Source organism: Prionailurus bengalensis, chromosome E1 (assembly GCF_016509475.1).
Source record: "Prionailurus bengalensis isolate Pbe53 chromosome E1, Fcat_Pben_1.1_paternal_pri, whole genome shotgun sequence".
Lineage (NCBI taxonomy): Eukaryota > Metazoa > Chordata > Mammalia > Carnivora > Felidae > Prionailurus > Prionailurus bengalensis.
In genome coordinates this window covers 41,000,856-41,015,792 of record NC_057347.1, presented here as the reverse complement: position 1 = coordinate 41,015,792, position 14,937 = coordinate 41,000,856, and the positions used below count along the sequence as shown (strand labels likewise).

Here is a 14,937-nt window from a genome sequence, read left to right as displayed (position 1 = left end):
GGGTGGGGCTGGGAGGAGTCGGGCAGAGGTGATGGTACTGTTTTTCAAAGGTCCAGTTGCCAACAACTTGCCAACAGTTTTTTCTATGAATTTATAGGACAAAGACCTGAAGGGTTGGAAGAGTTGGCCAAACAAGCATTGGCCGATAGTGTGTCATGGACCATGGTCAGCTAAGGAAGACCCTGGTCTCAGGAAAAAAACCCTCTCCCATCACAATGAGGAGGAACCAATTGACAAATTTCCCCCAAGAACCCCATGCTTAGTGGTGATGTGGGAAGTTGCTTTCGAAATCCTGCACTAATCACTTACTAAAGCCTGATTTAGTCCTGTGTCAAGTATCATGGTGGATATGAAAGTCCTGTGTCAAGTATCATGTAGCATAATGGTAACAGCATGAAGTGATGCTGGGAACGCAGCAGGGGGAGATCCAGGAGGGTTGGGAGGCTTAGCCAGGAGGTGGAGCTTGAACTGGGTTGCATGACTCTGATCTACAACTTTGACGCAAACCTCCTCACCATCCTGCTCCAAAATCTTTCTGTAACCATATTTTCTTTGTAATCACAAAATTTCTTATGTCTCTCCTCTTGTCACTTGGCTTACTCTCCTAGAGCAACGCTGTCCACTCCCATGGTATTGGTTACCAGCAGTGAGCTGATGGTTCCCAAATCTCCCCAGTCTCAGTCCTGACAATCATCTGAACATCTCTCCTTAGATAATTAGAATTTTCTTTCTTTCTTTCTTTCTTTCTTTCTTTCTTTCTTTCTTTCTTTCTTTCTTTCTTTTTCTTTCTTCCTTCCTTCCTTCCTTCCTTCCTTCCTTCCTCTCTTTCTCTTTCTTTCTTTCTTTCTTTCTTTCTTTCTTTCTTTCTTTCTTTCTTTCTTTTCTTTTACCTGCTGCCTACCTCTCCCTCTTTTAACTACCTTCCTTATTTCAACAATTATTTATGTAGCATAATGGTTCTGAAACTTGGTTACACAATGGGATCATTTGGGATTCTCTTACAACTCTTGAAGCCCAGGCCATACCCCAGACCAATTAATCAGACTCTCTGGAGGTGGGAGGCAGGCATCAGTACTTATTAAAGCTCCCCAGGTAATGTAAATGTGATCCAAGCTTGAAAACCACTGAAGTAGAAGGCAGGGGGAATGGAAAGGAATATTACTGCAAATTGCTATTTATGAAGGAATAGTTGCTTTGATTTGGTAGTTAATCAGATAGAGGCAAGAGAAAAAATGGCAAAGTCAAAGTTTCTGATATAAGGAAAAGAGCACAAAATCTGGAATTCAGAGACATAAGTGTAAGACCTGACAGGAGATATTTTTCATCTGTGTAAGGCAAGTCTTTTAAGTTCTTTATGCCAGAACAGTCTCATGTGTAAAACTGAACTCCTCCCTATTTCACAGAGTTATGAAGATTTTCTGGAAAAAAAATGCACATTATAGGCTTTTGTAATTATGCACTTTGAGAAAATTTCAAGGTAATGTTATTCTGTATTTTAAGGTTTCATTTTTTAACTTTATATTTTGAAACAACCTCAGATTTACAAAAGAGTTGCAAATGGTAGACAGCTCCCATATGCCCATCAGCCAACTTCCTCAAATGTTGAGGAAGTACAATTGCCAAAACCAGGAACTGAGATGATAAAATAATTTTAACTAGTCTACAGACCTTATTCTAACTTCATCAATTATCCCACCAGTGTCCCTCTTCCCCACCAGGATTCAATCCAGGATCACACATTACATTTAATTGTCCTGTCTCCTCAATCTCCTCCAATACAATATGGGACAGTTCCTCACTCTTTGTCTTTCACGACCATCCCATTTTTAAAAGATACTGCCCAGTTGGGGCACCTGGGTAGCTCAGTCGGCTAAGCCTTCAACTTCAGCTCAGGTCATAATATCACCTTTCCTGAGTTCCAGCCCTGCATAGGGCTTTCTGTTGTCAGCACTGAGCCACTTTGGATCCTTTGTCTCCCTCCCTTTCTCTGCCCTTCCCCCATTCGCTCTTTCTCAAAAATAAATAAACATTAAAAACAAAGTTAAAGACAGAAATGTGCTTTATATATACATAAAAAGATACTGACCAGTTATCTTGTAGACTGCCCCTTATTTTGGATTTGTCTGATGCTTCCTCGTGATTAAATTCAGCTTATGCGTTTCTTCTTCAAGAATACTACAGAAGGGATTTTGTGTCTCTCTCATTGCCTCATATTGAGGGGTACCTAAGGGGTACCTCATCACTAGTGATGTGAACTTTGATCACTGGCTTAACGTGATATCCGCCAGCTTTCTGTCCTGTAAAGTTACTATTCTTTTCCTTTGTAACTAACAGGTATCCTGCAATTGCAGAAGATACTTTGACACAAGGCTATTCGTTTGAATCTAAGTGACGGGGAAAACTTTTCATGGAAATAAAGCAAGAAGGATAATTTAGAGCTCATAGACGGGTGTCGGGAGGTATTGGTAGGTGTGAGGGATCAGTATGAAGGGGTTCGGGGTTGGTTGCAAATGCTGAAGCGAAAGGTGGTTCGTCGCCAGCGTGTGAGGATGGTACAACAGCTGGATAAGGTCTCCAACAAGATATTAGTGGCTCTGGGAGGCTCCCCGAGAACCTTCCCTGTCCCCTGACAGCACCGTCTTGGAAAACGTCGTGCTCTGGCGGCATCACTTCGAACTCCTGAGGTCGGGGTATTGGCGCCAAACGACAGACGTGCGAAGAAGGAAGCCCAGGTGGCCCCACCGGCGGGGCGCTGGCGGCGCAGTGCGCAGGCGCCGAAAGGGGGCGCGGGGCGGGGCCGCAGCGCGGGGGCGGGGCCGCGGCGCGCAGGCGTCCTAGCGGCGGGTCCCTGCGGCTCGGGATGGAGGGTGAGTGAGTAAACAAGCCCGGGCCGGGCGGTGGGGCCCGGCCTCGGCACCTCGCCACGCGGGGCCTAAGGGAAGGAGAGGCGAAGGGATCAGAGAATTGGGTGGAAGCGGAGGGGCAACTACCTGCCTGGCCGGGGGTAGCGGGGCGCCCCCTTCCCGTCCGAGGGCTGGACGAAAGGGGGCGATGGGACGAGCGAGCCCCCGGCTAGGACCGCGTCTGCGGCGGGGAGGGCGGTGTGTCCGGGAGGAGGAGCGGCGGGGGCGGGCCCGGGGTTGGGGACTCCCGTTGGAGGGCGGGGTGGGCCGGGTGGGCGGGAGCCCCAGAGCCGTGAGGACGCGCGGGTGGGCGGTGGCACCTGCGGGGGCCCTTAGCGAGGTGGACTCCCCAGGACTTGGGGCTGTGCACGGGGAGGGCTAGACACGCGGGGGGGCTCAGCTTGTGATGACTTTGGGGGATGTTGAGGAAAGGGTGGCAGTAAAAACAGGGCTGGGACCGGGGTGAAGCGAGTGAGGCTCTTAGGCGCAAAATGAAAGGGGCTCTCACTTTCGGGGTCCAACGGGTGCAGAGTGCCTCCTTACGTTTTTTGCGCGCTGGGCGCCTCGCACGCTTCGCCCCTCTCCCGGGCCCGAGCTGGAGGCTGCTTGTCTCTAAATTTGGTCTCGCGCCAAATTTGGTCTCCTGCCCACCCCAGAACTCTCCTGAGGCTCGGAGAACAGAATGGGAAGCGCTTCGAAGCAAAGTCAAGGTGTTGTATTTGGGGCAAGGCTGTTAGGAAATGCAGGACAAACTTATTTCGGTAAAAAGTGACTGCTGAGAAATTGTTCCGGGGGCGGGGAGAGGAAGGGCTGTGAAAGGAGGTTAGTGCCCCCGGCGGAACACGGAGAGTGGGCTTTGATGGGTGACATGTGACATGTAGGAGTGTAAATGGGGTAGCTGGGTGGTGAGCCTAACGATAGAGGGGGGTGCGGATGAGGGGAAAGAGCCGAGGTAGACGAGCAACTGGGTGTGTGTGAGGACGTCGGCGAAAGTGTGGTCTCTTCCTCCACGGTTACTGCAGTGAGGTCTTTGAAGAGAACTCCCACCCCCACTGGTGCTTTTAAGTTTAGGAAACCGGCACTGAAGGAAGTTTCCAGCCTGAGAAGGTGCTAACTCTATCAGAGGTTTCTGTAAGAGCTTGTCTATTTTAAACCTTGGAATCCCTAGGGCTGGGATGGTGTGGCAGGGATAAAAGAGATTACTTTCTTACATAGCAGAAGGTGAATGTCAGAAGATAAGTACTTTTTCCCCCCTCTTTAGCACACTTATAATTGAGAAAAGGACCCTCTGGAGAAAATGTAATTTTTAAAAATTTTTTTAACGTTCATTTATTTTTGAGAGAGGGACACACACACACACACACACACACACACACACACACACAGAATCTGAAGCAGGCTCCAGGCTCTGAACTGTGAGCACCGAGCCCATCGTGAGGCTCAAACCCACGAACCACGAGATCATGACCTGAGCTGAAGTCAGAGCTTAACCGACTGAGCCACCCAGGCACCCCTGTAAAAATGTAATAATACTATTATGATGAGTGTGTGTCTCACAGCTAGTGTGGGGCACAAGTGTGTGGGCACAGCTAGTGTGTGAGCATCCCAGGCAAGGATGTTTGTTTTATCCACTGATGTACCCTAAGCACCTAAAACAGTGCAGGCACACTGTAGGTGCTCAGTACGTATTTTGTGGAATAAATAATTAAATTAATAATTAAATAATTAGATAAATTTGTGGGCAGATCTCTGGAACCTGGAGTCCAGTGGTTTGGATTCTACTTCCGCTACTAACTGGCAGAGTACTTGTAAACCAGTCAGGGGGCTTGAGGCTAAGGCGTAGCTTTAAAATTCCCTGAGGTGGAAATGACCTCTTCTATGGTGTTATTTTAATTCTCTTTGAAACAGCAATAGAATAAGGAGGATTTAAAAAAAATGAAATTTTACTCCCAAGAAGACTTTGGTGAGAAAGGAAAAAGTGAGAAAATGTAGTCGGACTTGTTTCTCTTCTGCTTAACTTGCCTTTGAATTAGCATGCCTTTTAAAAATGATTTAAAATAATCCATATTGTCTATTTAATTCTTGAGATCAGAAATTTAGTGTCCTTTGTCCTGTGCGTAATAGTTCCGGCCCTTGCTTTGTGCCTTGTATGAGACATGGAACAATTCATTTCACTTCATTAAGTATATCTTAAGTTTCTACTTATTGACTAGCAACTTTCCAAAAAATGTGTGAGGCAGCAACACTAAAAACACATTACATTTTCTATATAGGGTAAACTAAAGAGAAAAGAAGGAAAAACATGTGGAGAAAGGTGAAGAGAAGGATTAGGATTGAGGGGGAAGGTTTAAAAAGGAAAAACTGGGGGCGCCTGGGTGGCGCAGTTGGTTAAGCGTCCGACTTCAGCCGGGTCACGATCTTGCGGTCCGTGAGTTCGAGCCCCGCGTCGGGCTCTGGGCTGATGGCTCAGAGCCTGGAGCCAGTTTCCGATTCTGTGTCTCCCTCTCTCTCTGCCCCTCCCCCGTTCATGCTCTGTCTCTCTCTGTCCCAAAAATAAATAAAAACGTTGAAAAAAAAAAATTTAAAAAGGAAAAACTGCTCTCAGGGAATACCTCCATTCCAGAAAGTCCCTAGCTTTCTTTTCTTTTTTTTTTTTTTAAATTAATTAATTTTTTAAATTTGTCCAACTGAGTATCGGGCTCCTTCCTATCTCTTTACTCCATCAGCCTGTCAGTTGGGACCTTAGTGGTCCAAACCTTAAAGTCAGGAGCTACTGCATGGGTAGTTGGGGTTTAGTGCCTCTGGTGTGTTATGTCCTCTGACACATTTGCCCTAATACTTTGATTAGAAATGGAGTAACTGACAAGTCTTTTGATTGAATGATAGTGGTAATCACTAAAGATTAGGCTTTGTGCTAGCATAGTACAGAATCAGCCAAGGTAGGCTCTAGCCTGTTAGGAAATTGCTTTAACCCTTCTAAGTCAGCATTATATATTCTAGGAGCCAGCATTTTCCTATGGGTCTCGTAAAAACGAATCCTGCTTTGATTTGTATCCCCATTGTTTCTAGTGTAAACAACTTGATTCTCTTAATCAAGCAGTGCTAGAAAATATTAATGCTATTATTTTATTTTAAATAAGAATTCAGGGTCACAGCTTCCTGTTTTAAGTAAGGTTCTTTCTACCTATATAGTGCCCAGAAGCTCAAACTGATAACAAATGTAAATACCTTGGACAAGTGGGAGGGTATAAAGATGGCCTTTATTTTTTTTTTAATTTATTATTATTTTTAAAAAAAAAATTTTTTTTTTCAACGTTTATTTATTTTTGGGACAGAGAGAGACAGAGCATGAACGGGGGAGGGGCAGAGAGAGAGGGAGACACAGAATCGGAAACAGGCTCCAGGCTCTGAGCCATCAGCCCAGAGCCCGACGCGGGGCTCGAACTCAAGGAGCGCGAGATCGTGACCTGGCTGAAGTCGGACGCTTAACCGACTGCGCCACCCAGGCGCCCCTTATTATTTTTTTAACGTTTATTTATTTTTGAGACAGAGAGAGACAGAGCATGAATGGGGGAGGGTCAGAGAGAGAGGGAGACACAGAATCTGAAACAGGTTCCAGGCTCTGTGAGCGGTCAGCACAGAGCTCGACGCGGGGCTCGAACTCACAGAGTGTGAGATCGTGACCTGAGCCGAAGTCGGCCGCTCAACCGACTGAGCCACCCAGGCGCCCCTAAAGATGGCCTTTAAAATCCTAATTGAAGGATCTATCAGGTTGTGTACTTAGCCACAGAGTTGATTTTAATGGAGTGTTGATGAAATTGGTGATCACGGGATGATTCAGTTGTGTGTAATTAGAGCTCTTCTCGGAGGTGGGTTCACCCCTATTGTTTGTGCTTCAATTCCACCCTGAACTAAAAAGGAAAGAATGAGATGGAAAATTAAAAAAATCTATAGTGCCACCTGCCTCTGAAGCCTTACTTAGCCTGCCGTTTAATAAAATTGTCCTAAAAGAAAGTAGTAAAGACACTGAACTTGCTCCAAGGAGAAGCTGTTTCTGCAAAGAGACCCTTTATGTGGATGAAAGAACTTCATAGTTTGGAACTTTTATGTTCTGATCTCAATCTCTCTAAATTTAAGAACATTTCAATGAAGTTTTCCCATTTCCAGCTAGTGACAGACTGCATTCTAGTTTTAGCCTTTGAAGGAAATTGAGATCCAATTTTATGGGGAAAGATTTCCAAGTTTTTATAGTTTTCTTTTTTTGTGGAGATTTGATATGTAAATAAGGTAGTTTTTATTTCCAATTATCAATCTTTTAAAAAAATAAACTTAATTTTTAGGACAGTTTTAAATTTACAGAAAAAATATATACAGTACAAGGAGTTTCCATCAATTCCATATCCAGTTTCCCTTATTAACATCATATTAGCATATGTGTAACATTTTTTTTTACAGTTAATGAATCAGCATTGATCATCTCACCATAGTTATTCGTTGAGAAGTCACTCAAAGTTTTTTTTAAAAGGTAGGATTGCCTGCTGATTTTTAATAGTAGAAGTCTAGAAAATTACTGGATTGATATATCATCAAGACTTAGTTTTTTCTTTAATCAGCTTTACTGAGGTAGAAATTTACATATGGTAAATTCACATTTTATGTATACAGTTCAGGGAGTTTTCACAAAAGTGCATTGTCATATAACCAACACCACAGCCATGGTATGAAATATTTTCATCATCCCAAAAAAGTTCTTTTATGCTTCTTTCCATTTATTTTATTTTTATTTTTTTAAGATGTTTTATTTTTAAGTAATCTGTACACCCAGTGTAGGTCTTGAGATTACAACCCCTGAGATCCAGGGGCACGTGCTCTACCAGTTGAGCCAGCCAGGCGCCCCATGCTTTTTCCATTTAATCCCTTTCTCCAACCTCAGCACCTGGCAACCGCTGATCTGCTTTCTGTCACTGTAGATTTGCCATTCGTAGAATCATCCTAGTAGAACGATTCATATAGTACATGGGTTTTTGTGCCTGGTTTCTTTCACTTAGCGTAATGCTTTTGAGATATATTGTGCACGTAGGAATGAGGAACTCCTCTTTTATTGCTGAGTAGTATTCCATCCTATGGACAAACTGTCATTTGTATCCATTTGGCACTCCATAGATATTTGTGTTGTTTCTGCCTATTGGCTATTATGAATAAAGGTGCTGTGAACATTTGTGTAGAGGTCTTTGTGCAGACATATGTTTCCATTGCTCTTGGATAAATGATAAAAACTGTATGCTAGGTTGTGTGGTAAGTGTATGTTTAACTTTAATAATAAACCCCCAAAACTAGCAAACTGTTTTCCTAAGTGGCTCTACATTTTGCACTCCCAACCAGCAGCATGTAAGGATTCCAGCTGCTCCACATCCTCACCAATTGGTATTACCAGTTTTTTGATTTTAGACGTCCTAACAGGTGTGTAGTAATCCATCATTTTGATTTTAAGATTTTAATTTGCACTTCCCTAATGACTAATATTGATACTAAGTATCTTTTCGTGTGCTTGTTTGCCATTCCAGTATCTTTTTTGGAAGTATCTGTTCAAATCTTTTGCCCACTTTTTATTGGGTAATCTTGTTGAGTTGTAGAGGAGTTATTTATATATATAAAGACTTACTCTTAAATTTCTAGATCAAAACAGCATTTATTTATTTATTTATTTAAATGTTTTTTTTTTTAAATTTTTTTTCAACGTTTATTTATTTTTGGGACAGAGAGAGACAGAGCATGAACGGGGAGGGGCAGAGAGAGAGGGAGACACAGAATCGGAAACAGGCTCCAGGCTCTGAGCCATCAGCCCAGAGCCCGACGCGGGGCTCGAACTCTCGGACCGTGAGATCGTGACCTGGCTGAAGTCGGACGCTTAACCGACTGCGCCACCCAGGCGCCCCTTAAATGTTATTTTTGAGAGAGAGACAGAGTGCAAGCGGGGGAGGAACAGAGAGAGAGGGAGACACAGAATCTGTGAAGCAGGCTCCAGCCTCAGAGCTGTCAGCACAGAGCCCAATGCGACGCTCGAACTCAGGAGCTGTGAGATCATGACCTGAGCTGAAGTTGGACGCCCAACCGACTGAGCCACCCAGGCGCCCCAGCATATGTTTATTTTCAGTGTATAAGTGAATATAATGAAAAGCTCTTAAGGACTGGCCTCGCACTTAACTGGAATATACATGGCTGTTTTGTATGTGTCAGGAACTAAAGAATCAATCTAGTAGAAATATAAAGTAGTTTTTATGTGCCACCCCCTTTGCCCAAGTTACATGAACCCATTTATCCAAATACGTTCTAGTGAATGTTGAGGTTTTGTTTGTTTCCTTTTTAAATTAAGAAAAATAAAATCTTTGAAGTGGTACTTGTTGGTCAGCATTCTGCCGCTATGAAAACCCATCTTATGGCTGTGTTTCAGGTGTTTATTTAAATTATACCTATCTGTTCCAAACAGTATGTCTCGTCTTCCTTCTGCACTCTGTGAGGGCCGACCAACTGCCAAATAAACTTTTAGAGACTTTGGAGACCCATTCAAAAGCCGAGAAAAATAAATATTAGCTCATGGTCACATGAGACTCAAATATCACATTAATTGTAAAAGGAGGAAGTGTGGCTTATTTTACACTGTGATTGGTTAAAAGTCAATGGCATTTTCATGTATATGTGTGTACTCCTCTGGCCATATAAAACACTTGAGTAAAATTAGAAATAGTGCCATTAATTATTGGACTGTGTGTCCTGTCATCTCTTTTGACAGACTGTAGATCCCATTTCAATTATAAATCATTTCTCTTTTATTTTAAATTTTTTAATGTTTATTTATTTTTGAGAGAGATAGAGTGTGAGTGGGGAGGGGTAGAGAGAGAGGGAGACACAGAATCCGAAGCAGGCTCCAGGCTAAGCTGTCAGCACAGAGCCTGATGTGGGGCTTGAACTCATGACTGCGAGATCATGACCTGAGCCCAAGTTGCACGTCCAACCGACTGAGCCACCCAAGCACCCCACAATTATAATTTCTTTAACAAAAAATTGGTATTTTTTTTTTTTTTTTTTTTTTAATTTTTTTCTCAACGTTTATTTATTTTTGGGACAGAGAGAGACAGAGCATGAACGGGGGAGGGGCAGAGAGAGAGGGAGACACAGAATCGGAAACAGGCTCCAGGCTCTGAGCCATCAGCCCAGAGCCTGACGCGGGGCTCGAACTCACGGACCGCGAGATCGTGACCTGGCTGAAGTCGGACGCTTAACCGACTGCGCCACCCAGGCGCCCCAAAAATTGGTATTTTTCTGTGGGCATCTCTAAAATCTACACACACACACACACCCTAGCAGCTGTGGATTTTATTCTTTTTCCATTATTTGATCCCCAGGTTTTTGTTGTTTTTTTTTAACATTTTATTTTTATGTATTTTGAAGGAGGGAGAGAGAGTCTGTGCTGTCAGCACAAGAGCCTGATGTGGGGCTTGAAACCACAAACCATGAGATCATGACCTGAGCCGAAGTCAAGAGTCGGATGCTTAACCAAGGTGCCCCTTGATCCCCAGTTGTAAATGGACTGAGCAACCTGCCATAAGCTTACTATTTCAAAGAGGGAAATGAGCTCCCCCAGAAAATGTCAGAAAGGTTGCAGTTCAAAACCATTTTTTAGGAGGTTATGAAGTCTCACTGAATTATGGGTCCCTCCTTTGGCCCCACTCCATGAGGAATGAGAAGTATTTAAAAGATGTTGGAGGCTGGGGCGCCTGGGTGGCGCAGTCGGCTAAGCGTCCGACTTCAGCCAGGTCACGATCTCTTGGTCCGCGAGTTCGAGCCCCGCGAGTTCGAGCCCCGCGTCAGACTCTGGGCTGATGGCTCAGAGTCTGGAGCCTGTTTCCGATTCTGTGTCTCCCTCTCTCTCTGCCCCTCCCCCGTTCATGCTCTGTCTCTCTCTGTCCCAAAAATAAATAAACGTTGAAAAAAAATTAAAAAAAAAAAAAAGATGTTGGAGGAAGAGAGACAGTGCAATTTGTGGGGAAAGAAATTCAAGTCTGTGTAACTTTTTTCTTTTTTGTAACTCAACACCTCAGCAGCCTGGGATTCAGAGTCTTAGATTATGCTGTTGTTTCATTCCCTTCCCCCAGAGAGATAATAGTTAACTCACAGGGAATTCTGTTTTTAAGAGTTTGAATCACTTGATTGAGTTAATAGTAAACACAGTGAGTCTGCCTGCTTCTTTGCTATTCCTTCTGTCCTCTAAATTTACTAAATTTAACATCATGTTTCACCAATCCATTTGATTCTTCAAACGAAACAATCAGGTACAGTCTCTTAAAGTTCACGGGCCTGAGATGTTATAAGCATGTCTGACTGTGATAGATGTGAGACAGTGGGTTATATTTTGCTGTTTTCTTGTCAGTGCTGTCATTTCTTATGGGGAAAAACAGGTAATTGAAAAATGCATCTTTAGAAGAAATAAATATGTTCTTTGGGCATCTGGGTGTCTCAGTCGGTTAAGCATCTGACTTCAGCTCAGGTCATGATCTCTTCGTTCACACATTTGGAGCCTGTTTCAGACTCTGTGTCTTCCTCTTTCTCTGCCCCTCCCCTGCTTGTGCTCACTTTCTGTCTCAAAAGTGAATAAACATTAATTTTTTTTAAAAAAAAGAAGAAATATGTTCTTAAACCCCCAAAGAATTTTTTTTTCATAAAATTAAAAAAAGAAGGCCTGAAACTTTAGTTTTCGTTTCAAATATTGGCTCTTCATAGCCCCTTATAATGTTTTCATTAACTTAAAATGCTAGGTGAAATGAATAGAACTAGTTCTCTAGGAAACCTCAGTAGTTAGAATAGAGCAAAAGCATAACCTTACAGATGTTACTGAATTTTTACATGTACTTAATATTTGTTCTTTCCCTAAAACAATTGATGGAGCTGCCCCATCATCTAGGCTGAGCCTAGAAATTGGTTCAGAAAAAGCGGAAGCAGGGCACTCGATTGTGTAATTGTGAGAATAAATTTGTACACATGCCTGGAAGACTACAATTTGATAAAATAAAGAGTCATCCAGTATGATCGGGGCCTGACTTCCATGCAGAAATAGTGGTAGCAGAGACCTCGAAGTCTTTGTAGTTCTGGGTGAGCATCCTACTTAAGGTACCAGGGTCTAAATATGCTCCGTTGACTTAAAATCACTGTCTGTTCTCTTTTGAAAAGCTGAGCATTCGTTTTGCCTTAGTGTCTTGCCATCCCTCTGAAGAACAGAAGGCACGTTATAAAACCAGACAGTTCCCCTTGCATTCTATGAGGTAGGTAGAGTGTGTTACAGTAAGTACTTTCTTAGAACTTTGAACCTTAATTCAACCCCCCCCCCCCCCCGTCCAATAAAAAAGTGATTTGCAGTGTTCTATTTCTGTGTGCCTTGCTGTTGGGTTGGAGATGATATTATGCTGTTGTCATATCCTACCTTTATTGTTAGGCATGTGGTGGGTTGAGACAATTTGGCAGGTACAGTTTTGTAGTGTGGGTGGATCTTTCCCTGAAGCTCTTTGGTATTAACTTGATTCTTGCAGAACATTTCTCTTAGACAAGGTATTGAGTGGGCTTCCAAATGTCCAAGGAATCCACATCCTCAAATACCTATGAGAGAACTTCTGAGTACTGAATTAAAAATGAGGTGCCACAGGAGAACGGAGGCTGCAGAACAGGAAGTGCTGATGTGAAACCTTTTTTTTTTTTTTTAATTGAAACCTTTTGTTGAGCTCACAGATTTGGGTTCTTTAAACTGTGTTTTTACGAATACATGCCGTGGGAAGGGAAGCATGACTGACCACATTGATTTGAGTTTGAGGAATTCTTCATTTCCAGGTAGTAAAATGCTGTTTCTCATCTCTGACTCTTCTTGGATTACAGCAAAATGGATATCTCAAACCCCCCAACTTCCAAATGTATCACTTACTGGAAAAGAAAAGTTAAATCTGAATACATGCGACTCCGACAACTGAAGCGGCTTCAGGCAAATATGGGCGCGAAGGTAAAAACTAACTCCCGTGTGATGAGTTATCTATTTTAATATATTGATCTAATGTAGAAGGGTGGGCTTAAAAAAAATTTTTTTTAATGTTTATTTCTTTTTTGAGAGAGAGAGAGAGACAGAGGTGAGTGGGGGAGGGGCAGAGAAAGAGACACACGGAACTCAAAGCAGGCTACAGGCTCCACACTGTCAGTGCAGAGTCTAACACAGGGCTTGGACTCACAAACTGTGAGACCATGACCTAAGCCGAAGTCCAATGCTTAACTGACTGAGCCACCCAGGTGCCCTAGGCTGGGCTCTTCTCTTAAAATTCTAAGCATTGTTCCCTTGGCTTTTCCAGGCTCTATATGTAGCAAATTTTGCAAAGGTTCAAGAAAAAACCCAGATCCTCAATGAAGAATGGAAGAAGCTTCGTGTCCAACCTGTGCAGTTGATGAAGCCTGTGAGTGGGCATCCTTTTCTCAAAAAGGTACTTCCAGGTGTCTAAGCTCAGCCTTCCTTGTTTCCTTGGACTTAAGTTGTTTGTTTGTTGTTGTTTTTCTGTATTTATGACTTATTAGAAAATAAGGATAATGGATATAGTTATTGTAGTCAATTTTGAATAACTGGGGTAGTAAATCTGTAGCTTAAAGAATAGCCTATTCACCTATTATTCTCCTCAGTTAGTGGGTATAATCATGAGGGTTTTAAGATTTTATTTTTAAGTAATCTCTCCACCCTACATGGGCCTTGAACTCACAACCCCGGAGATCAAGAATTGTACACTTTTCCAAGTGAGCCAGCCAGGCCCCCCTGAGTGTGTTTTGTTTTTCAATATTTATCTTTGAGAGAGCGCAAGCAGGGGAGGGGTAGAGAGAGGGGGACAGAGGATCCGAAGTGAGCTCTGCACTGACACGCTGACAGCAGAGGACCCGATGTGGGGCTGGCTCGAACTCACGAACTGTGTGAGATCATGAACTGAGCCACCCAAGTGCCCCTTTTGATTTTTTTTTTAACAGAAAAATGAAACAGTGTCTACTTTACTAGGCTCTGTGTACGAGCTTCAAAACAACCCTGTCTATGCCTTGTTTGGCACCTCAGTGCTTTGATATTGGAAAGAGAGGACCCCGCATAATGAGCAGGAATATATTGATCAAAGGAATGTTCCTTGTTATAAATCTAAAAATCATTCTAGTCTTAAAGAGATAATATTTTTTAAAATAAATTCATCTCTCTTTTTAAGTTTATTTATTTTGAGAGAGAAGAAGAGAAATAATGTACGTGCGTGCATGAGCAGGGGAGACACAGAGGACAGAGAGAGGGAGAGAGAGAGAGACCCAAACAGCCTCTACTGTCAGCAAGGAGCCCAGCTCAGGGCTTGAACTCACAAACCATGAGATCATGACCTGAGCTGAAATCAAGAGTCAGATACTTAACCGACTGAGCCACCCAGGTGCCCCTAAGAGATAATATATATTTTTTTAATGTTTTTATTTATTTTTGAGACAGAGAGAGACAAAGCATGAGCGGGGAAGGGGCAGAGAGAGAGGGAGACACAGAATCCGAAGGAGGCTCCAGGCTCTGAGCTGTCAGCACAGAGCCTGACATGGGGCTCGAACTCACAGACTGTGAGATCATGACCTGAGCTGAAGTCAGACACTTAACCAACTGAGCCACCCAGGCACCCCGAGATAATATTTTTGAGATGTAAAAAGTGGATAGTATGTTGAGCAATTTTCTTCTCCAAAGCAGAATATGACTCTAATTTCTGTACTGCTTTGCTTTCCCCCTACTGTCTCCATCACCTCTGCAGCTAAGTTGAGGCCAACTGTCTTAAAGTGTAGGTACTCAGGAAAACTTCCTCATCTCCTAGGACTTTCAGAGGCCTTTTGCTGTTGTGGACAGTCCAAGGAGAGCAGCAATTTTACATTGAAATAAACACCAGTTGGGTGTGAGAGGCACCATGCTGGCGTCTGTAGATGATACAAAGGTGAATAAGAGACAGTTTCCACA

At 43.1% G+C, this 14,937-nt stretch overlaps 1 protein-coding gene across 4 annotated transcripts in view; it reads left to right on the top strand.

Annotated features, from left to right (window-relative positions):
• The first annotated feature begins 2,787 nt into the window (after positions 1 to 2,787).
• EZH1 (enhancer of zeste 1 polycomb repressive complex 2 subunit) overlaps positions 2,788 to 14,937 on the top strand; it is a 31,269-nt gene continuing 19,119 nt past the window's right edge. Inside the window, exons 1-4 of one of the 4 annotated variants that reach the window (XM_043584560.1) lie at positions 2,788 to 2,867; positions 12,129 to 12,220; positions 12,825 to 12,945; positions 13,286 to 13,387. In XM_043584560.1, the coding sequence (XP_043440495.1) occupies positions 12,216 to 12,220; positions 12,825 to 12,945; positions 13,286 to 13,387 (228 nt within the window). In that variant the 5' untranslated portion in view covers positions 2,788 to 2,867; positions 12,129 to 12,215. Of the gene's footprint in view, positions 2,868 to 3,397; positions 3,614 to 12,128; positions 12,221 to 12,824; positions 12,946 to 13,285; positions 13,415 to 14,937 lie in introns of those variants that run through there. The other 3 variants (XM_043584559.1, XM_043584558.1, XM_043584557.1) reach the window with 3 other exon arrangements.